The 25,160-nt window shown below is 39.3% G+C and overlaps 2 protein-coding genes across 4 annotated transcripts in view; one reads left to right on the top strand and one right to left on the bottom strand.

The window, feature by feature from the left end:
- mideasb (mitotic deacetylase associated SANT domain protein b) overlaps positions 1-21,336 on the bottom strand; it is a 32,263-nt gene extending 10,927 nt beyond the window's left edge. The window contains exons 1-6 of one of the 2 annotated variants that reach the window (XM_053632713.1): positions 20,495-21,336; positions 12,860-14,808; positions 7,876-8,166; positions 7,236-7,587; positions 6,939-7,005; positions 3,339-3,481 (exon numbers count right to left, since the gene is read on the bottom strand). In XM_053632713.1, the coding sequence (XP_053488688.1) occupies positions 3,339-3,481; positions 6,939-7,005; positions 7,236-7,587; positions 7,876-8,166; positions 12,860-14,443 (2,437 nt within the window). In that variant the 5' untranslated portion in view covers positions 14,444-14,808; positions 20,495-21,336. Of the gene's footprint in view, positions 1-3,338; positions 3,482-6,938; positions 7,006-7,235; positions 7,588-7,875; positions 8,167-12,859; positions 14,809-17,809; positions 18,373-20,494 lie in introns of those variants that run through there. The other variant, XM_053632712.1, reaches the window with a different exon arrangement.
- Positions 21,337-21,758: 422 nt separating this feature from the next.
- The window catches only part of ptgr2 (prostaglandin reductase 2), a 10,024-nt gene continuing 6,622 nt past the window's right edge, over positions 21,759-25,160 (top strand). For both annotated transcript variants that reach the window (XR_008386711.1, XM_053632197.1), the window contains exons 1-2: positions 21,759-22,456; positions 22,548-22,666. Coding sequence is in view for 1 of the 2 variants with exons in the window: in XM_053632197.1 (XP_053488172.1) it covers positions 22,417-22,456; positions 22,548-22,666 (159 nt within the window). In the remaining variant the exon portion in view is untranslated. The remainder of the gene's footprint in view (positions 22,457-22,547; positions 22,667-25,160) is intronic.

The following is a 25,160-nucleotide window of genomic DNA, read 5'->3' as shown; positions in this document are numbered from 1 at the left end:
AGACCCTGACACTGAGCTGCAGCACAGTGGCCAAGACAATTCAGCGGTTTAACAGGACAGGTTCCACTCAGAACAGGCCTCACCATGGTCGACCAAAGAAGTTGAGTGAACGTGCTCAGCATCATATCCAGAGGTTGTCTTTGGGAAATAGACGTATGAGTGCTGCCAGCATTGCTGCAGAGGTTGAAGGGGTGGGGGGTCAGCCTGTCAGTGCTCAGACCATACACCACACACTGCATCAAATTGGTCTGCATGGCTGTCGTCCCAGAAGGAAGCCTCTTCTAAAGATGATGCACAAGAAAGCCCACAAACAGTTTGCTGAAGACAAGCAGACTAAGGACATGGATTACTGGAACCATGTCCTGTGGTCTGATGAGACCAAGATAAACTTATTTGGTTCAGATGGTGTCAAGCGTGTGTGGCGACAACCAAGTGACGAGTACAAAGACAAGTGTGTCTTGCCTACAGTCAAGCATGGTGGTGGGAGTGTCGTGGTCTGGGGTGCATGAGTGCTGCCGGCACTGGGGAGCTACAGTTCATTGAGGGAACCATGAATGCCAACATGTACTGTGACCTACTGAAGCAGAGCATGATCCCCTCCCATTTTCCAGCATGATAACAACCCCAAACACACCTCCAAGACGACCAATGCCTTGCTAAAGAAGCTGAGGGTGAAGGTGATGGACTAAACCCTATTGAGCATCTGTGGGGCATCCTCAAACGGAAGGTGGTGGAGCACAAGGTCTCGAACATCCACCAGCTCCGTGATGAGGGGGTGTACTCACTTTTGTGAGATACACTAATGCATATATGCGCTTTTTTGTTTTTTTATTTTAAATAAATTTTTAATAAACAAACTTCTTTCACGTTGTCATTATGGGGTATTGTTTGTAGAATATTGAGGAAAATAATGAATTTAATCCATTTTGGAATAAGGCTGTAACATAAAATGTGGAAAAAGTGAAGCGCTGTGAATACTTTGCGGATGCACTGTATATACACACACCTTCACGTGTGTGTGTGTGTGTATGTGTGTGTAAAAAAAAGGAACAATCCCCAAATGGAGTTACATACAGATGTGAACTCCAGATGGACATACTGCCTGATACAATTAACATCCTACCATGCTCTGTGGCATTTATAAAAATACTAATCAGACCTATTTAATATCAATTTTGAACTGTGAAAGAGGGTTCAATTATTGCAGGCAGATGGCTAGCCTGTCAGTCACAAAGACTGCACAACTGGCTACTGCACGTTTCAACAGGAAGAGTGACGAAGGTGACATACAGATTTAGATCTATGGGAAACAAATCTGTACATAGGGTTAGAAGCTGGGGTTGAAAGGGCACATGATGCTAGCACATTCGTCTGGCGGAAGAGCAACTGATTTTCATGTGGCTGAGATTGTCAGCGCAGGACTTGATTAGTCCGGCCTGTCCAACCTACATAGAGCGGTATACTGTAGTAGGACTGCAGTGTGTAAACCGGTCATAACAAAGACAAATGCACATTGGAGAGTTCTGTTGTGCAAAAACCATGAACAATGATCTACAGAGATGTGGCATATTCTCAAGAGGTGGTCAAGAGCATGAGTGGGGTATACCAAGAGAACAGTACAGGACGGACACTTGAACCCTACAGTAAATTAGCCCGGTGCTATGGGGGAAATTTTGCTGTAATGGTTTGGCTTCACTGAGAATCATCCATACATCTATCCATCCATTTTCTGCACCGCTTCTCCTACACAGGGTTGCTGAGAGCCTGGAGCCTATCCATGGGATTTGGGGCACAAGAAACAAGACCTGAACAGGGTGCCAACCCTGCATACACAACCCGTTCACACACTAGTACAAACAGCTTACAACGCATTTCTTTGGACAAGTGGGTGGTGGGGGGGTAGGGGGAGGGGGCGTGACTGGAGTAATGGTAAATCCCCAAAGCACGGGGAGAACATGCAAATGCCGCATACAGGGTGGAGACGGGAATCAAACCCCCAATGCCAGAGGTGCGAGGCAAACATGAACCATTAAGCCACTATTCACTGAGAATCAACAGTTATTCCGACCGTTCACCTTTATACTATAATGAAACAATTCTATCCTGATGATGACAATGTCCCCATTCACAGTGAGCTCTCTGAGAACCTGTGCCAAGGCACACTCTAGCTGTACACCTTGTGTAAGCAACCTTACTATTTTTTCCATTTAATCGGTCACCCAGATGTGTACATGCTTTAAAATGCAAACTGAAACTCAAATACAGAAACTGCCCTTGTGACTCCCTGTGACGAGTGCAAGCTTGTTTAGTGGTTACTAATGTTGGTAAACTACATTGTTGCCATTCTTAAATACAATTAAAGACTTAGCTATTGTTAAATAAATTGCTTGTATACGTTCATTAATTTATTACATATACAGTTGCAATCAAAATTATTCAACCCACATTGCAAATCAGGTTTATTGTCAAAATTTACAAACTTTCAGCTGTTTGCAATGAACAAATTAAAAGCAATTGAAATAGTTCAACACAACGAATGCTTCACATGGATTCCCCAAATTCAACTGAAAGTGCAACTTATAATGATTTCTCCAGTTTCAAAATTATTCAACCCCCTGAATAGAATCCCTCACAACAGCACAAATATGCAAAACGGGTGTTGTCTCAAGCACACCGGATGCAACTAATCAAGGGCTTCATTAGTTGCATCAGGTGTGCTTGAGCTGAAACACATGAAATACCTGAACTGGCTAGGGGTATAAAATATTTGAAATACCTGGACGGGGCAGAAAAAGGAAGCTATTAACGGCTGCAACCAGATTTCTGAGAAGGCAGGTTATGAAAAACCCTCAAGTGCCTGCAAAACACCTGCAGGTCATAACAAAAGGGTGCTCTAATATTTACTAAAAGATGTTTGCCATGAAGGGGTTGAATAATTTTGAAACTGGAGAAATCATTGTAAGTTGGATTTTCAGTTGAATTTGGGGAAACCATGTGAAGCATTCATTGTGTTGAACTAGTTCAATTGCTTTTGTTTGATTTGTTCATTACAAACAGCTAAAGGTTTGTAAATTTTGACAATAAACCTGATTTGCAATGGGGGTTGAATAATTTTGATTGCATATATACATACACACACACAAAGTTTTGCTTTCATCTGCTGTCTGTTTTGGCACACAATCCAGATTGATTTGTCTGTGCAATACTTGCATAATAGTTTTGACACTACAGAGAGGTAGTTATACAACAGCAAAACAAGGAAAAGGCTTCTCTACAGCTTTCAGTCTAAATGCACTCGAGTCGAAAAGCAGAGTTATGTTGTGTTTGAATAAAGTTACCTCTCTCCTGCTGCTGGCCTTTGGACTCCAGCTCAGGCAGTGGCGCCCACACCATCTCAGCCTTGTGTGGGTCGAGCTGCGCAGCTGAGCGCTCCTTCAGCTCCGGCACCTCCGCCTGGTACCTCTGCCCAATGTTTATCCGCCTGAGAGAGAGAGAAATAAACAAAAGTAAATAAAAACGAAAAACAGAGAGAGAAAGTCTAAGCACGTATTTATACATAGAAAATTGCGCTTTACTGTGCAGCCATGAAAGGAATCCTGATCAATTAACGATAATCATTTCAGCATAACAGCCGTTTTGTTAATAACAAAGAGAAAATTTATTAAAAAGCATGCAGCCTGACTGTCAGCATTTTGTTAGAAACCTAAACAAAGAAGTATATTTGCAATATAAAGCAGCGGTATCCTTTCTGAGGTTCAAATCAGTTTACATCCAAGACTTTCTGCTTTACCAATCAATCATGATCCAAGGTTCAAAATGGAGCACTTATTTGACAACTGAAAATCATGAGGAATTTATGCAGATAACTTAACTCGCAACTGGAACTCCTAATATCACCGTTATCGCTTATTGAGTCAACATTCGAACAAAAAAAATCCATCTCTTTATTCTTTTGATTTCATTTTATGAACGTATTGAAAAAGATGCTTAAATATCTCGTGAATTATTTTTACTTTCACACTAGAAATGCAACATCAGTTCTTAAGTGGCTATTTTTAGGATATACTCAGAGGTGTGAGTCATGTAGGTGGTAATTTAGCACAGACTGATTTACCACCCTGCTGGGTAATGCTGGGAGATTATCAGCCTGGAAGAGCTGCCTTTCTGAACTATAGGCCTCCAAGAGTGAGTAGACTTTGGCCTTGGATTATTTACACAACATTAGCACCCCCAGACTATTCATAGTCAACTGATCCAAGTCGCTAAAGGCTGATTTATATTTCTGTCTAGACGCAGAGATCAGGCAGATAGGGGGATTTATAGGTGGCTGATGTGCACACTTCTAAAACTACACTCAGCTACACATCTGTACTGTTTGTATTCAAGTTTACTGTCATAAGGCAACTTAGGCCAAAGCAGTGCATCAGTGTAGTCTTTTGATGACCCCTCGTTACACCATTATCTGAACACAGATGAGGAAAACCCCAGGTGAAGATAAACGAGCATGAAAAAAATGCAACACAAGACAAATGTGTGTGTGTGGTTTGCTATCTGTGATGTTGACTTCTAAAGCACACATTAAATTCTCTCAAAACTCAGAAGTGTAAAAATTCTATAAAATTGGTGTTTGGGTAAAATTTGATAATACTAAAGTTACATTTCTCTGTTTAAGTACTTTCATCTGTGTTTCTCCACAGTTTAGACAAATCCCGTTCCATATTAAAAGTATCACATTTATTTACAGAACCCTTCATTCACAGAACTCAGCTATAATCAAAACAGTTGTGGTAGATTTTGACAGGTTTGGTCACTGTTAAATAAACTACAAAAAAAAAAAAAAAAAAAAAAAAAAAAAGACAAAATCAGATCAATGAACTCTTAATCATATGTAATTTTGGCACATGAAAGTTTTTTTTTTTAGCATGTACCTGGCCAGGCAACTTATCGAAATGTTTATCATGAACTAAATTTCATTTGTTTTAGAATATCATGAAGCAGTTTGGCAATAGCGACTACGTTTCCATGCACATCAAATTCCGTTTTAAGGTCTATAGTCCGGTTACAACCGTATTCCGAATACGATGGTTATATGCGTACAGGCGTCGGAATATTCCTGTACACATGGTTGGTGTAAGTATGCCTGTGTTGCCATTCCTAAATACCTAGAATACAGCTAAGTGTCTGTTAGCACCCACAATTCCTTGCGGGCTGAGCGTGCGCATAGATCTCCTTTCAGAGTTTCTGGATAAGGTGTTCACATGCAACAAATTTCCGATAAAAACAGGCATATTCCAGGGGTGGGAATCGGAATTTTTTGTTCAATCAGAACATTGTCTTCAAGTGCACCTATTATGGTTTGTCAAATATTACCTTTCATGTGGTGTGTTATATAACTGTTTGTAAATGAAAAAACGCCTGCAAAGTTTCAAAAATCAAAGCGCACGACAAACTGAGTTATTGACTCCCAAAAGAAGCAAGCGATTCTGAACAGCTGAAATGAATCGTTAGTGATTCCAGACTTACTTCCTGTACTAACCTACGTAGGTTTGTAGGAAAAAGCCCCACTTCTGGTCTGAAAACTCGTTATGGTAGTGGGCGTTTCCTTCTTGAAACACGCTGACAGCGGTAGACCAATCACAACAGACTGGGACATTTGACCAATCAGAGCAGAGTATGCTCTCTGAAAGGAGGAGTTTAGAATGAATCCTTTAAAACAGGGTGGGGGGGTGGGATGCTGAGCACATTAAATTATGAGCACATTAAAGTGTTTTTTGACCTGGGATGCATGTAAATGCATTGGAAGTGGTAGCTCAGATGTTGGACTCCTGATCGGAAGGTTGTGAGTTCAAATCCCAGCACCACCAAGCTCCCACTGTTGGGCCCTTAACCCTCAACAGCTCAGGTGTATAAATGAGATAATTGTAAGTCGCTCTAGATAAGGGCGTCTGCCAAAAGCTGTAATGTAATGTAATGCAACTCTATAGTACGAGACCTTTAAAACAAAAGTAGCCATGTTTCAAAATCATAATAGGTGTGCTTTAATCTGAATCGTGCAATCAGATTGCAGCGTTTAAACAACGAATACTGCCAAATTAATATTGGAAATATTGATGTGCATGTAAACAGTCACTGACATAAATCACTACAATTATGATTATGTAAATTGAGAGTCAAGTAAAATTTCACTTGTATCTACCCGTGATAAATAGATAGAACTGGACCGAACTGGATTTTCAGTTAAATTGATTCTAGTATATGTAAATATAGCTAGAGGTTTATGCCATTTTAGTAGGGTTTTTTTTTTTTTAAAGATTTAAAATATTAACCATGCATTATTGTACACACATTATTTTAAATGGTTTAAAGTGACATGTTCAGTGTATGTCAAAGAATGCTTTAAGACAACTATGTAAACATTTTACACAACACCTGCTCCTGCTTGCAGATAGATGTTTTATCCAGGATATGCTTTAACCACAATTCTGGAAAGCCCTTATGAATTATCTGTTTGTCTATACACGTGTGTTTCACTCAGGACTAAACATTAAAACACAAACAAATCAGGTGGTACCAGTCTGAGATGATATCTCATCGTTACTTTCTCTGCTGAAGCCCCAGAACACGAACACAAACACACACACACGTAGAGAAACACTACTACCACAGCCAAGACGAGTGACACTGAAACAGTCACCCAAAACTGACAGCGTTTACAATCGAGCTGAAGGGAGTCAGAATAGCAGATTCACTGCCAACCGTTATAAAAACACACAGTACAGTTAAGGCTGATCACTTTTGCAAAACTGACATGTGGTGAGAGGTGGAAGTGACAGACAGAATGGTTTTACTGTAAATGATGGTGCCTACAGCACTTCCATCTGGATGTGGAAGTAGCTAAAGGACTTAGTGTGTGAGAGAGAGACGTCATCAGTACTTACGGCTCAACGCTGACAGGAGTAGCCTCGCTCATAGCAGACAACACTGGAGGAGTGATCTCAGTGCTGTCTACACACACACACACACACACACACACAACAACAACAAAAACAAACGACTCCATCACCGACATATAATTACAGCCAGGGTTAATTACAACAATCATCTGCATTCACTAACCATTTTTTTCCCTGAATGCATGCTGAAACCACTTTCCGATATGCACCAGTGTTTGTTCACAGTAATCCTATAAATAATAAGATACAGTACAATAGGAGGTGCATGTGTGGGGCACTCACTAGAGCGGAGGAGGCTACGGGTGGCTGATTTGGGCGTAGCGGGCGGCGGTAGGCCTTGTGTTCCCGCGACAGCCGCAGCAGCAGAGAGGATGGTCGAGAAGTAAAGGCCCGAGCCTTCTCTTACAGGACTGAGGATGGGTGGAGGGGTGTAAGGAGGCAGTGTGAGCGGGTTATCAACCAGCCTTACTGGTGAGCGAAGGTGGCTCTGGTAGGGCGTGATGCTAGAGTAAACGGGTGGCGCGATCAAAGTGCTCACTTTGGGCGGAGGGATGAAGAGCGGCTCCGGCCGAGGACGCCGTTTCGCCTTGGACGATTTGCCATCTACGTCGCCACCGAGCTCAGGCCCGCCGTTCTGGAGTACGAAAAGGAAAGGCAGACAATATGTAAAGGGAGCATTTGCTTTAGTTTGAATGAACTGCGTGCTTATTCTCGCTTTATGGTTGGAAAAGAAAGTGGAGAAAAGGAGAACATGTCTGGATTAGATTTCAAAGGATGAAAAACAAACACTAGGGATTATGCTGGAAGCTTTAATCCAGGTTTTAAGTAATGGGGGGGATACGGTGGATCAAAAAGCCAAAAAAATAAATAAAAAAGAGATCATGGTCAGAGGATCGCTACCACAGCTCACTTATGCACTCACCTGGCTCGAGCTCTCAGACACAGAGTTGCGCAGCGAGCGGCGGCGTGTGACAATGACGGAGGGTTTGTGGTCAGTCCGGTTTGGGTCACTGAGCCGAAGGGGCCAGCTGGCTGAGAGAGAGGTTTGCTCCTGGTCCAAAGAAGTGGGGTCTGCGCGCCGTACAGGAACCGACACTGGGATCACCAGAGGCACCAGGCCCTCATCTCTCACACGTTTGGCACTCAAACCCTCCATCTCTCCAACCCCTCGACCGGGGCCTGACGCCGGGGGGCTCCAGGACCTGTGAGACTCCTACACATATGTAACACGCATCACAGAGGACCTTTACATAAACACAGACTAGCAAATTACAAATTGGTTCTAATTTATTCTGATTACACTTTGACCACATAACACTAAAAAAAAAAAGCTTCTTAAGATTATAAGATGAACATTGACAGAAATAAAGAAATCAGTTTCGAGGTGTTGCACGTTATTCTCAGCTGAGGAAGACATGCGTGCATGCTGTGTAATGAGTACAGCAGGAAATTTTGTATAAATGAGAGTATAGGAAATGACTAGACAGCACACAGGCATTATGTTGTGTTTCAGGCTCGTTCGTTTCTCAGAGAGGACATTACACAGGCTTCCATTTTTATGTCTTTGGTACATACAATTTAAAACTGATACCTCATTCTAACCATATAATCGGCTGATATTTTGATATCCTATTCCAGTGTTTGTATTTTAACAGAAAAGAAAAAAAAAAAGCTTCTGAATTCACTCTGCAGGTTAGAACCATTTTGCAGATTAAGGCAATATGCACGCGCAAATATGCTACCTACATGTACCTACAAGATCCCAGGATAATAAATTGAAGCTTTATTGCGGTTACATGCGTAGGTGGCCACAAAGCCAAAGTTCCTTCCTTCTTATTGAACTGCATGTACATATAATTGAAACAAAAAGCAGTTCTCGATTGCCACCAATTTTCAAATCCTCTTTAAATACAATTTAACTCCATTCTGAGGAACAGAACAAACAGTCCTGCAAAGGCCTTGTTTCCTGTATTCTCGAAACATTTCCTGTTTCTCCGAGTGACCAGACCAAAACAAGCACGAGAACATTTCACAGCACTCGGTTAAAACGCCTTCATTTGAAATGCACACAAACCCTCAAAAAAATGTGAATAATTGATATAAAATGTCTTTTCTGCCACAGCTGACACTTGAGTTTGCAACAGCAGGAATTTCCAGCACTTAACCTTCCTCGCGCTAGAGCCCTGTCCTGACTCACATACACAACAGCAACAGTCTAATCCAAAAATTCTTGAGAAATTTTAACCTACTCATACTAGAAGACAAGTTTGGGCAGGGACAGTTTTCTTTTTCCACTGTTGCACTGGTTAGCATGGGGGGATAAGTTTACTGAAGTGAGCTTTATGGCTACTTATGCAGTGCTTGAGATCAGAAGCACATGCACCCACACCCCCAATTTATTGTTACTGAAGCTGCTGACCTTCTTAAAAACAGGATTATGTAACACAAACTTAACAGTTAACATGCTCCAGCAAAGTAAACTGATTCTCAGCAGTAGCAACAATATGAACGAAAAAGACAAAACATGTCTAGACAAGGGAAGAAGTACGAGTCATAGTTCTGAAGATTATTTCAAAACAAATATTTTACAGGACCCGAAGCTTTTTCTGTCAGGCTTACTGACAGAGGTTACTCAGAGAAACATAATTACAGTAGAAACGAGCGAGCGTTTATAGACCTCAGCTTGTTTCATGCCAAAAAAAACAAAACGTGCCGCTCTGCTGTGGACAAAGATTCACAGACCGAGTACTACTCAATGAAGACGGATGTTGTCAAACCTTTCATTAGAAAGGATAACTTGCATATTAAAGGATAAACAGCAAGTATTTGAAAACATATGGAGCCCTTTCATTGATTATATTAAGGATTTGGATTTAACAGATGAAGTGGATGACTAGTCTTTGTGGACAATGCGGGTTCCGACCTTGTAGAATTGATATATTCCTCAACATGAATTTGTTTCATTTTGCATTCATTATGATTATAATAGTCAATTAAGAATAGATTACCATTTGCTAAAACAGGAAGCGCATTCTTGTTCTGAACGTTTTTTTTTTATTATTTATTTTGTTTTATTTGTTTATTTTTAAGAGTAAATGCAGCGATCTAATGGTTGTACGGAATTTGAATGTATATGTATATATGTAAAAGGCTGTATTTCAAAGTGTTAAAAAGTGAAGAAAAAAGAAAAATATTGTGAGGGGAAGAAAAAAAAAAACACATCTAGACAGATGCATATTCTAATCGGCTATTTATCCATCCATCCATCCATCTTCAACCGCTTACTCCTTTTCAGGGTGGCTGGGGAACCTGGAGCCTATCCCAGGGAGCATCGGGCACAAGGCGGGGTACACCCTGGACAGGATGCCAGTCCATCGCAGGGCAGGCTATTCATTTATTTATTTATTTTAATCACTCTTCTATAAGAAATCCATCAGTATGTTAACAGCCATAATGAGTCAGCTGGTATATAGAGATAAACGTGCAACAGATTTGAATTTCTTACTTGTTGATTCTTTTTTTTTTTTATACGAATCTGTTAATACGTGCATACTAAGCACAGCTAATAGAGTAATATATGTGCGACATGAAAAATACTCTGTAATCACTCAAGAACTGGATGAAATGTACTTTACCAATTTAACTACTCTGTACTTTATGTCATAAGCAACATTACAATTTTGCTTTTGTACCCACACATTTTATTCATAAACTTGGGCCAATTTGAGCCATTTCAGCCAGGGAGGTTAGAACGCTCCTGCCAACTTCTAACTACACCCTGAACTTAAAGTGAGGAACTCTAAACCCGACATAAGCACAGCCTTTCTCACTGTGCACGCTTATACCTAATACAAGACCTAATACAAGACCTAATACATCCTTTAACTGCTCCTTCATGGGAACCAAGCAAGCACACACATACTGCATGTATATAATAAATAAATAAACAAACAAACAAACAAACAAACAAACAATGGGCACCAAGTGCCAAAACAATGAATTATGACTCAACTTGTATTACAACCCCAATTCTGAAAAAGTTGGGACAGTATGGAGAATGCTAATAAAAACAAAGGAGTGATTTGTAAATGTACTTGATACATTTTTTGCTTAAATACAAGTAAAAAACAAGATTTTTGATGTTTTACCTAACCAACTACATAGTTTTTTGAAGATAAAGATTTATTTTGAAACTGATGCATGCAACACAATCCAAAAAAGTTGGGACAGGGGCAATTTAGTACTAATAGCAATGTGACAAGTGATGTGAAACAGGTGAGGCAAATCATCTAATCATAGTGTATTAGGAGCCTCCAAAAAGGCCTAGTCCTTCGAGAGCAAGGATGGGTCGAGGCTCGCCAAATTGCCAACAGAGATGTCAGCAAATAATCCAACAATTTGAGAACAACATTCCCCAAAGACAAATCAGTAGGATTTTGGGCATTTCACCTTCTACAGTGCACACTATAATTAAAAGATTCAAGAAATCCGGTCAAATCTCGGTGCGTAAAGGGCAAGGCCAAAAACCACTTCTGAATGTACGTGATCTCAGATACCACAGACATCACTGTCTTAAAAACCGTCATGAGTCTGTAATGGAGGGGCTCAGGAATACTTTGGTAAACCTTTGTCAGTCAACATCATTCGCTGCTGCATCCACAGACGCAAGTTAAGGCTTTAATATTCCAAGCAGAAGCCATACATCAACACTGTCCAGAACCACCGATGACTTCTCTAGGCTCTGTCTCATCTGAGATGGACAGTAGCACAGTGGAATCGTGTTTTGTGGTCCGATGAGTCAACATTTCAAATAGTTTTTGGACAAAACAGCCGTCGTGCTCTTCGGGCCAAAGAGGAAAAGGACCATCCAAGCTGTTATCAGCGTCAGGTCCAAAAGCCAGTGTCTGCCATGGTATGGGGTTTGTCAGTGCCCATGTCATGGATAACTTGCACATCGGTGAGGGCACCATTAATGCAGAAAGATATGTAAACATTTTGGAGCAACATATGATGCCATCTAGAGCTGGACAACACCAAACCACATTCTGCCTGGATTACAAGCGCATGGTTGCTTAAGCAGAGTGTGCGGTGCTAGCATGACCACCTGCAGTCCTGACCTGTCTCAGATTGAGAACGTGTGGCACATTATGAAGTTCAAAATAAGGCAATGAAGGCCCCGTATAGTTGCGCAGCTGAAGAAATGCATAATGGATGAATGGGGAAAATTCCACTTGCTAAACTTAACCAACTGGCATCTTCAGTCCCAAACGCTTAATAAGTGTTATTAAAAGAAAAGCTGATGTGACAGTGGTAAAAAGTCGACTGTCCCAACTATTTTGGATTGTGTTGCAGTCATCAGATTTGAAATGAATGTACATTTTAAAAAATAAATTACATTCACAAAGTGAAACATCAAATAATGTGTTTATAATATATGTTATCAACATAGTACAGGATGAACTGAATTTTCAAATAGTTTTTTTTACATTTTCCATACTGTCCCAACTTTTTCAGAATTAGGGTTGTAGTCTATGAATTTAGATTATGCAGCGTGTATATGCTTATATACATATATTATACAAGAATGAATTGCTGAGTATAGGCCTAATGGCAGAGAACAATCACTTGTATTTGCAAATGAGGCATCAGCAGAGACAGTGGTTTGAATCGACATGTGAGCTAGAAGAGCAGCACCTGTTCTATTCACATTCTGCTGAAAGCATTCTGCTACAGTACAGTAGTGAATCTTGCAGAACTAGTAGGCATTTCAAAATGGTTTCTATGCACAAGCTATCAAGCATGTCTTCCACACATGAGTGACCACAGTAAATATTCTTGTTTCATCAATGTGGCACGATAATCCATCTTCTATTTCACAGTACATTGCAGTGTCTTGCTGATCTTACCTTGACTGTGTGTGAAGGTAAGGACTCCATCTCGGAGGCCTTCTGAGCCAACGTCTCCAGGTTGGCTTCTTGGGACACCCTCCTCTTTCGCCGCGTGCTCTGGATGACTCCTGTAGGAGCAGCTCGGATGGCCTGCTTGGCTCCAGCTTCGCTTGCATCAGTGGCTCCATTATGAGAGCCCTGAGTCTGTTGCTCAGCAGGCATAAGGACAGGATTCTCTGTTGCCTGTCCTCCGCCCTCTTTGGAGAGGCGTCGAGACCTCCGTGGTCCAGGTTGCTGTGTCTCAGCAGATGCCTGAGGAAGGACTGGAGGGCACTGCGGAGCATTTTCCTGGGGCTGTGTTGATTCAGGTGTGTCCTGGGATTGCCCTGTTGATTGGTCGAGTTGGGGAAGCGATTGTGGTTGTTTTCCTGCGGATGAATATTCCACTACTTGCTGATTCTGCTGCAGCTTTTGTATCTGTTCGACATTTTGCTGGTTTAATGATTGGGGCTGTTGCGCTGTCTGCTGCTGAGATTTTTGCAATTGCTGCAATTGCTGTTGTAGTGGCTGTGCTTGCTGTTGTATTTGTATCTGTTGTGGCATTTGTATCGACTGCTGCTGGATCTGGTTTAAATGCTGTACTTCTTGTTGTGGCTGTGTCTGTTGCGATTGCGCCAATTGTTGCGACTGTTGTTGATGTTGCAGTATTTGTTGGTGATGTACTAGCTGTTGTGTTTGCTGCTGAATTTGCTGTTTATGGAGCATCAGTCTTTGGATTTGCTGCTGCTGCAGTTGTTGGTGCTGCTGCTGCTGAAGTTGCTGCTGAATTCGGTTCTGGGAATTTGTTTGGGTGCTGTTTACAAAATTCGCATTTTGCAGGGCTCTGTTACCATGGAATACCTGATAATAGCCTGCTGCCAAGTTTTGCCTGGGCTGCCCGAAAGCTAATCGAAAGGGCTGAAGCACTGATGTGCTCCCAGTGGTGGATGTCACATTCTGCTGGGGATTGAAAAGTGCAGGATTGTGACCCTGCTGATAGGCTTGTTGCTGTTGCTCCCAGTCCAGACCACTGCTGGCTTTAGAAGCATCCCTAAAGGCTTCACTGCCTGTGTTAGGTGTCTGTTGTTGCTTTTCGGCCATCCTGATGGCAGCTGGCTGCTGCTGTGGTATTCCAATGCCGTCAGGTACCTGCTTCACAAATCCAGTCTGTGCTCCCAGGTATGGAGCATAGTTCTGAGCCCAGGTCGTTGTGACACCCTGAGACCAGGCTGCAGGTCTCTGCTGAGGTTGCTGGGATAGCTCCTGGTGTGGCCACTTCATCGCCATAGTCTGTTGGTAATGGCCCCGGTTCTGGCTGCCCTTCTCTGGGCTGAAAATTACAGAATTGAGAAACATATGTGGTGCATCAGCAGTGGAGCTTTCCACACTCGCAGAGTCATTGTGGTCTGACTCCGAGGGAGGGGCCCCCATGCCATAGTAGGAGCCCTCCGTGCGCTGAGAAGCTTCTTTCATTGCAACGCCCTGGTCGTTAAAGAAAGTGATGCGTTTGCCTGTCCTCTTTGTGTTGGCTTTCTGTTGAGCTGGCAAACTCATGACTATCATGAATATTGGTGGTAAGAGAGGGCTGGAGTGAGCTCGTGGAGGGGTAAAGAAGAGTTCAAACCTCCAAACCACACCAAGCTCTCTCCAGTGTGATTAACTGTCTATGTCCCTCTTTGTTCACAAATGTAGTTAGAGGCTTTGAAGAGTCTGTGGTCATCCAAATCTGCTAAGCATAGTTGGAACGGAAGTCAGCTTTAAAATGCAAAACTGCAGCATCCCATTAGCAGAAATCACAGTGTCAACTGACAGACCCTCAAACATGTCTATTGCTTTCCTTAGTACCAAGTCTTCTTCTATTCCTAGTGAATCAAGGCAATTTGAAACTCCAGGAACTTAATTTCTGTTGTGTGTTCATGGGTGACAACCTGAAAAGAGAGGGACCAAAACCATCAGCCACAAGTGTACACACTTAGAAAGGTAATCCGTTTCTTTCACGAGTACAGACCCAGTGGAAGGGTTTAAGTGGAAAAGGTGCATTGAATAGGTGGTCTACCAGTTGTGTTTTTCGCTGTATGACAAACGCAGACTGCATTCAAGTTATACTGTGCATTTTTTTTTTCACTCAGATTAAATAAACTAACACTTTTAGGCATCACACTCATTTCAGCAAACCACCAATGATACCACATTGTGAGTCACAGCAGAAAATGTGAGAACACAATCAACTGTACGTTTGGAAACTTAACTGTACGCTTGGCAATTAGAAATTATTATTTATCCTCCGATTTCACACAGAGAGAGAGACAGAGACAGACAGACAGACAGAGAGAGAGAGAACAAAATGAAAAAGGGAAAAAGTTACATACAATCAAAACAAGACTGTATATTGGGCACTTAAAATTAAGCAATTCAACCAACTTACAGTTCTGTATATCATGATGCTGTTCCATAATATATTTAATTAACATTATATTAGACATTCACATGCCTTAACATATATAATGTATTAACATGCATTAAATTATATGCTGTCTTTTCATTTGCTCAGTCTTTTCTGCAAACCCATAGCACCTAAAGCCTTTATTTAAAAAATTTTACCACGAGAACCTTCAAAGCACCAAATTCAATTGACACTTTCCTAGATTAACATTTGTCAGCAGTAAAAAAAAAAAAAAAAAAAAAAAGGAGAAGAAAAAAAAAAAAAAAACTTCTCCATGGAAACTATTCTGTGGTTTTATCAGCTCTGAATTTCCCTCTCTACTAAACACTTCCAAAATAGCTTTGTGCACATATATTACGAGGAGCTGATTTATAATGAAACATGGCCTGAGATCTAAAAATCATGCAGGTGCTGCATTTAAGACCTCATTACACCACGTCTTATTTCAGATATTTACAGTCAGGTTTGTAAAGTCCTGAAAATCTGATGACTTAAAGTAACATCGACTACAGCCAGCAGTTCCTCATTCTCGGCACCAACCTTTAATATATGAATGTAATACATTAACATAGGAATGAGCTCCTGCAAGATTCACCAGGTTATTCATTTATAAACTAATAATACAACACCGCCCTGGATTGCCTTTGTTTAGAACAAGTGAGCAGAGAAGGTACGAGGGGGAAAACCCAGCATGCTCTTAGATCACACATGATGATTTGCATTTGCACCCTGATCCTGCCACAACGCAAAAATATACCGATACAACGTTGCCAAAAGATTGAACTGTTAATGCGTTTCTTTATGCAAGTGCAACCTTAAAAACGACCATTGTGTATGTACTAAAGGAAAGCGACAGTAATCATGCAGACCTTCGTAATTAAGGATCTATAGCAAGTTCATGCAAGACACTGAGCAAGGCGTGCACAGTCGTGTGTAAATTATTTTAAGGAAAGTGGTCTTGACATTTATGGTCTTCCGCCATATTATGAAAGCATTACAAGCTCTGGTTTCTACAAGGCAGCTGCAAGTGTTCAGTATAATTTCACTACACATGTGAATGTGAACAGCACCTAGGCTAGAGGTCGGAGCCACATGCTTCAGCATACTATCATACCAAATATACGGTAAACAACATGGTTTTATTGAAAACTACTATTCTGACAAGATATTTCTTAGTACAGTAGTGGGCTACTTGGTTTGGAAACTAGCCGTTTATAGACGGTGAATGTAAACAGTGTTAAGACGGGTTTATTTTAATGGGCATTACATTCCAATCAAAGCAAGTACTATGTCCAAACTAATCTAGTTGTACCTTTGGTATGTATAGCCTATTTTACCTAGATGTACCTTTGTACCTTTTAAGCTTTACTCGAAAATGTAATTATGATCAATTCATGCGCCTTAATTCACTTAAATATATAATTATATGCACATTTATTTACAAACAAAAGATATTAAAAAGGTGTACATTTGAAGCTAGCCACACCAACAACAAGGAAAGGTAGGCCTAGGGTTGTTTAGTACTTTCTTTCCCCTAGTTTACAAGGTAATTGCAGTCCAGTTGTGCAGCTTAAAACTTTATTTTATTTTAAAAGTACAGAATAGCCTCACTTTTGGGTGAAAATACATATTAAAAAGGTACAAAAGATAAGAGTACTATCCCCGACGACATGGAAAGGTACAGTTTAATACTGTGTTGTTTTTCATGAGAGCACAAGGGGCAATGCAACGTCACAATATATAATATAAGTGTATAATATAAGGTAGAACGGCACACCAGGCGAGAAATAGGCTTGTAAGGTCAAGTACCAGCACCTAATGCTTTTTAATTGTGATTTTAAAATCAGTCAAAGCGCCATGCTTGACAAGGAATATCGTTTGTTTGTTTTTGCACTACTGTAGTGTATTGATGAGGCGCTCAGCACTACTATGCCCATGCTGGAGCCCCCTCCCTTGAGTCCAGCCAGCTCAGCGCGATTTACGAGCAGTCTTTTGTTGCAGAAACGGGATTATACACTCACTAATTCCGTGGCACACTGCAACAAAGTGCGACAACAATAACGCCGTGTAAATGGCCAGGACAGCATGATAACAGTGGCGAACTGGAGGAAAGCAGAGCGGTGGCAGCCTGCAGCCATGCCTCCAGCTTCAGAGTTGTCAAGTCTGTAAACGCAACTAAACTGAAGCACAGTTGTAGCTTTCGAAATGACAAAGCTCTACAGTTACCTACCATTACGCAATGTCAGTCGGTTTCCTTTTTCGTTTTTTGTTGTTTTTTGCACAGACACATCGAAATGGTTAACGTTACAATTTAGCAAGTTAGCCCCGACAGAACTCCAGCACAAGGAGCTCAAGTTGTTTACAAATCTACTCGGCGCGCAATGGACTGTTTAAAGTGTCCACCATTTTGGTAAACACTACCACCTATCTAGTTTGCAGCCGCTGAAAATAAAAAAAATATATAAAATAATAATAATAAACCTTACCGCTTTCTTCAGGGATCTCAGAGAGAGAGAAACTCCTGTATGTCCATGCGCCAAGCTGGAAAAGCAATAGCCCAGAAATGACTGCATGCACATCCAAGGTTGAGTCATGCTATGCTGACCTCACTCCAGTATTACTCAAGAGGTAGACTTTCACAAAAATAACGAGGATCCAGTTAGAAACCGAATAGCTTCTCTGCAAAAGAAAGAGCTAGCAGGGATTAGAAAAGTGCACGCCGTTTGCTTTTATCTGCATGAACGTCTTCAAGCTCTCTTGGTCTCTCTCTTTTTTTAAGGCGCAGTCCATAAGCACTATCGAACAACACATTTCTTGTTTCAGCTCCAGTCTTGTGATCCTCCAGTCCGGTTGGCCTCGCCTACTTCCGCTACCATATTAGGCCGTGACTTCCATGTGGGGCGTGGAGAGAGAGAACTGTACAGCAAACGCGCCGGGGTCGTGCGGGAAATTCCGTCAGAGGAAAACTGCGGTGTTCCTGCGTGAGTGAGGAACCAAATAACTCTCCAGTTATAAATCCATTACAGTATATGACCACTCCAGACTTTTGGGAAGAATGAAACAAAACAAGAACGAGTGAAAGCAGTAGGCCAGAATGCACAGATGTTCGTGCAAATCAAATGAAAGCCCACTGTTTTCACAGCCAGAACTTTAATAAATCCTGTAAAACCAGTGTTTCTCAGAAATAATGCTCTAAACCTATTTATTTAAACACTTCAACTGAAAGGGTATAAAATTATACCAGTAACACAGGGACAGGTTTAGTGATTTGGGGCCAAAATATAGGAATAGTGTTCACACTATTCAGTGTTTTAATATCAATATTTACATTTTCAGCATATATTATATAGCATTACTCATTAAAATTATATAGCTACAATTTGCATTTTTAGTGGGCTCTTGGCTTCTGGGGACCCAAGGTGTTCGCCTAAATTTGCTTAGTGCTAAGTCTGCCCCTGACACTGAGTTTCATTCATTCCCTAATCTCCCAATCTACAGAGCAGAGTAGGGTGTGTATATATATATATATATATATATATATATATATATATATATATATATATATATATATATATATATATATATATATATATATATATATATGTGTGTGTGTGTGTGTGTGTGTGTGTGTATGTATATATGTGTATGTATATGTGTGTATGTATATATATATATATATATATATATATATATATATATATATATATATATATATATATATATATATATATATATACACTAAATAATGCAAATTTAATCAAACTAGAAACCGTAATGTTAATATGATAGAAAAAGTTTAAAATATTTTAACCGTGTGACCTGGTTTGTATTCTCACGGTTGAAGGTTCAGGAATAAAACTTCTCACATGCCTAACTGAATAGTTGGGTTGTGTCCATACAATAAACCTGTATGGTCTGTGGAATGTATTCTTACACCAAATGGCTGCAAAACTTTATTTTTATTTTTTTACACCATTTGGTGTAAGACCCCCCCCATACCTTTTGTATAGTGGCATATCTTTTCACCAAAATTGTTTAAAAAAAAAAAAATTAAAAATAATAATAATAAAAATTGCTCAGATTCTTACAAATACTACATTACTCTATATCAAAGACATATTTCAGTACCTGAGCCTGTATACGAGTTCATATACACATTCAACCACAACCTTCTATTGAAAACCAAGCATGACTAAAACACTAGCCTGACAGGTACAAAATGTATTTACCATGTTTTATAAAAAATCATCTGATTTAAACTGAAAACAACAACCAAGAGGCTTTAGAATCCGATCACGAATTTCTAACACATGATTGCTATATGTGCAGGCTACAGAGCAGTTCAGAACAACAGCTACAGGCATGACCAAGCATGCTTGCCAAGAGAAAGGAGACACTGGGCCCCAAAAGCCATGTGTCAAGAGTGTGTGCAAGCGGTTTCTGCTGTAGCTTAAAATAAAGTGCAAAGCCAACAAACATTCATTGCAAGTGGTTATTGATACCGTGCTACACTTCTTGAGCCTGTTTTGTGTGGGTAAGCCATCTAAACTATTAAATATTCATGTGCTAGGGTCAATATGAGCAGTTATTTATTATTGTGTAACTTTATGCAAATGAAACCAAAAAAAAAAGTGTAATCCTTCAGTCAAATATCAAACCCCTTTCTAAACACATGCCATTACTTACTAGTTGAAATGCTACATATTAGAAATCACTACAAGCAAAATAGTGGGCATGGTATAAAAAAAACAATATATATTATGATAGTTGTAGTTACTTATATAATATAGTTACAGATAGCATGAGCACCCCCTTTAGTGCAACAACCCTAGGTTGAATTTCCTTAAAAATAAAATACAAACGGGTTATTTATTCTGAAAATTAAAAAAAAGAAAAAGAAATCTTTTCTCTTAGATACTACCCTGTGCATTTAACAACCCCTTCATCATACTGTCGCAACCCGTGTAGCACAAGTTCTAGTCTGCAGGAAGCATCTACAGGAGCTTGGACATGCACTTCTGTCATTTCAACAAGGAACCACCCAAAGCATTAAAACTAAAGCTCACTCAGGATCATCTTCCGACATATTGCACCAAGTCGAACTCATCGCTATTTCGAGCATGACTGCATTTAAAATGAACCCACAGGAAATAGCATGGTTATTACAGTACCTCAGTAATTCGCGTAGCACTTCTTCTGTACTCTCTGCCTTCATGCGCGGGGGGGGGACTTTCAAGCGTCACTTCCTAGTTTGTAACATGAGCACATCGCTCATATAGGATGTAGGATCTAGCCCTGAAAAAAAAAAAAAACAGGTTCTGAATAGTATTTCGAGGTATTTAAAATGCATTAACTTTTTAATGTGTGCTTTTTCACTGTAGGTATTTCTGAGAAGTTTGTGTAGGCATTTGTTTCAGTAATAAGCGGATATATAAATTACACTGCTGGAGTGATTCATTGACCTGATAGTCAAAGTGTTTGATCCTTCATTGATCAGCTGTAAAGGCATTTCTAAACGACGTGTAGTTTTCTCATAAGCTATATTTCTATTACAAGCCACCCTGCGAAACTGTAAAAAAAAAAAAAAAAAAAACTGCTCTTGAAACAAGCGATAAGGAATTGTTTACTAAACTGTAAAAATTAAGTTTTATAATCTCAGCCACATACAGATTGAGATGTCTGACCTAAATAAAGTGCAACCCCAGCAGGGCCTGACATAATTACTCAGCGACCAATAAGAGTCAGAGTAGGACGTCACGTGATTCCCAAGGCGTCAAAGAGCATTCATTGGCTCTTAAGTGTTTGAGTGTTCAATAGCGACAGTTCTCCACGTGTGTGGGCTATGTGTTTGAGTTAGACTTCGCACAACTTGCTTAAAGAAACACACACCCATACCCGGCGAGTGCAGAAATACCGAAATATTCGACTGGGGGTTAATTTTACATTGGCACATTCGTGTTTAATCCCTAAACAGATATGTGCAAAATGAGTAAATTGTAGTGATGATAAGTTCGGACCATTTTACTGACTCGGATCTTTGAATCTCGTTCAGCAAAATGAACGAAACTTTTTCGAGTCATCTCGTTTATTTCAGCGGAATATAATTAAAATGTGTGTGTGTGTGTGTGTGTGTGTGTGTGTGTGTGTGTGTGTGTGTGTGTGTTTGTCCGTGTCCGGAAACGAGTCACTCTCTAAGACAACTCGTTGTTCCCGAGTCATAAACGAATCATTCATGAACTACACTTCACTTGTAAATTGACTGTTCTTTTGTGTTCACTGGAAATAAAATGTTAAAAACACACACACGTTAAAAGCTCTATTAAATTAGTTCCCAACTCTGGTCCTGCTGTACCCGCTGTCAAGCACATTTTACAGCTCTTCCTTGTTCTAACACACCCATTTTAATTCAGGAAGAGCTGGCTTTGGAACCTGTTCTCTACTGCACACATAGAGAGCTTGTTTTTTTTTAAATTTACTTTCTTGCATTAAATAGAACTGATTATTAAACTAATAAAAACACATTTTTTGGAATGTGTTGCGTGTTATATGTATTGTAAGATCCTTTGTATAATAATTAACCCTACATTCTTCTATTTTGTTTTGCATATGTGATTTTACCAAAAGATTTTACTTTTATTTTTCTTTATTATGCACTTTTATTTTGAAACATCCGTTTTTACCACGACCGGAAGTCAATCCCGGTATTTGAGCTCGTTTTACTGCTTCTACACCCTGAACAGTATGTTATTGCACTAAATAGCACGCCTACGTAGTGCGTATCCACATGTGTCATGTTGTTCAGTATGATATAGATTATACTATGCTGGTTTGAATGCTGCTTTAAAAGTGAAATCGCGTCAGATCGCAGTGGTTTCTGGGCGAATTTACTGCAGGCTGCGTCCCAAATCGCCTGCCTTCGTACTAAATAGTGTGCCAAATTAGCACTCCAACAAAGGCGGCGTTCCTTACATAATTAGTGTATAGAGTACGGTTTGGGACATAGTCGATGAGCTGCTGTTTATTGATTTGATTATGTAACATAAACCATTCGCTTTGCTAAGTGATTATTATTATTATTGTTATTACTATTAAGATGTTAACAGTGCAAAGAGTTGTCTTAGCCTCTCGGCCAGGTAAGCGAATTTTCTATGTATATTCTGAGGTGCTTTAAGTATTTATACAAATATGATTATACCTTCAATATTTCGTTTTGTTTGTGCAAAGGAAGAAACGGCCATCCGTCTCCTGATAACTTCCGGGTGGAGGAGACGAGTTTGTCCACTGAGCTGAAACAGGGAGAAGTCCTTGTCAGGACGTTGTATCTGTCTGTTGACCCCTACATGGTGCGGATGGACCTCTTTATTCAGTTTATTCATAATGACAATTAATCAAGTGTATGAATTATTTTGGTATAAATCAGGGGTATCCAAACTTTAAAAATATTTACATTCATTCATTTAGCAGACGCTTTTATCCAAAGCGGCTTACAAATGAGAAAATACAAGCAAAGTGATATATCAAGCAGAGAGCAATACAAGTAGTACTACAGTACAAGATCCATTAATTGAGATCTAGAGAAGCAAAGTCTGCAGAGTAAGTTGGTTTTTTTGGGGGGGTGGTTAGGTGTTCACGGAAGAGGTGGGTCTTTAACTGTTTCTTGAAGATGGTGACAGATTCTGTGGTTGAGGTTGGAAGTTCATTCCACCACTGAGGAACAGTTAGTTTGAATGTTCTTGAAAGTGACCTTGAGCCACGCTGAGTAGGCACTACTAAGCGTCGGTCATTAATCGATTGCAGATTACGTGAGTGAACGTAAGCCTTCAGGAGAGAGTTGAGGTAGGAGGGTGCTGTTCCAGACAAGGTCTTTTAGGTGAGCATCATGGCACTGAATTTGATACAGGCGGCTACAGGAAGCCAGTGGAGGGAGATGAAGAGGGGTGTGACATGGGTTCTCTTGGACTGGTAGAATATGAGGCGTGCTGCTGCATTCTGAATCATTTGAAGGGGTTTGATGGAGCTGGCTGGGAGGCCCAAGAGTAGTGAGTTGCAGCAGTCCAGTTTTGAGATCACAAGAGCCTGGACTAGTAGTTGTGTAGTGTGTTTGGTGAGGTAGGGTCTGATTTTCTTGATGTTGTACAGGATGAACCTACAGGACCATGCAGTTGTTGAGATGTGGTCTGTAAATATATATATATATATATATATATATATATATATATATATATATATATAAAACTTTTTACAGAAAGGGGGCCAGATTGCACAGGACCAGTCACCAAAATATTATTTATGAAATGCAAAATGCTAATTTATTTACAACATTATATATATATGTATGTATGTGTATATATATATATATATATAATGTATATATAATATATATATATACATAATATATGTATATTATACATATGTATGTATATATGTATATATATATAATATATATGTATATTATACATATATATGTATGTATAATGTATATATATGTATATTATACATACATATATATGTGTGTGTCTATGTATAATATATATATATATATGTATGTATAATATATTATATATGTATATATAATATATATGTATATTATACATACATATATATGTATGTATATGTATGTATATATGTATATTATACATATATATGTATGTATATATGTATATATAATATATATGTATATTATATATATATATATATATGTATATATAATATATATGTATGTATATATGTGTATATATATATAATATATATGTATATTATACATATATATGTATGTATAATGTATATATATGTATATTATACATACATATATATGTGTGTGTCTATGTATAATATATATATATATATGTATGTATAATATATTATATATGTATATATGTATGTATATATGTATATATATGTATATTATACATATATATGTATATATGTATGTATATATATGTATATTATACATACATATATATATATATGTGTGTCTATGTATAATATATAATATATGTATATATAATATATATGTATATTATATATATATATATAAATATATATATATGTATATATAATATATATGTATATTATATATATATATATATAAATATATATATATATATAATGTATATATAATATATATATATATATACATAATATATGTATATTATACATATGTATGTATATATATACAGTGAGGGAAAAAAGTATTTGATCCCCTGCTGATTTTGTACGTTTGCCCACTGACAAAGAAATGATCAGTCTATAATTTTAATGGTAGTTGTATTTGAACAGTGAGAGACAGAATAACAACAAAAAAATCCAGAAAAACGCATGTCAAAAATTTTATAAATTAATTTGCATTTTAATGAGGGAAAAAAGTATTTGACCCCCTCTCAATCAGAAAGATTTCTGGCTCCCAGGTGTCTTTTATACAGGTAACGAGCTGAGATTAGGAGCACACTCTTACAGGGAGTGCTCCTAATATCAGTTTGTTACCTGTATAAAAGACACCTGTCCACAGAAGCAATCAATCAGTCATATTCCAAACTCTCCACCATGGCCAAGACCAAAGAGCTCTCCAAGGATGTCAGGGACAAGATTGTAGACCTACACAAGTCTGGAATGGGCTACAAGACCATTGCCAAGCAGCTTGGTGAGAAGGGGACAACAGTTGGTGCGATTATTCGGAAATGGAAGAAGCACAAAAGAACTGTCAATCTCCCTCGGCCTGGGGCTCCATGCAAGATCTCACCTCGTGGAGTTGCATTGATCATGAGAACAGTGAGGAATCAGCCCAGAACTACACGGGAGGATCTTGTCAATGATCTCAAGGCAGCTGGGACCATAGTC

This window comes from Ictalurus furcatus, chromosome 9 (assembly GCF_023375685.1).
Source record: "Ictalurus furcatus strain D&B chromosome 9, Billie_1.0, whole genome shotgun sequence".
Taxonomy (NCBI): domain Eukaryota; kingdom Metazoa; phylum Chordata; class Actinopteri; order Siluriformes; family Ictaluridae; genus Ictalurus; species Ictalurus furcatus.
The sequence above is the reverse complement of the archived record's forward strand: the minus strand, read 5'-3'. Positions and strand labels throughout refer to the sequence as shown.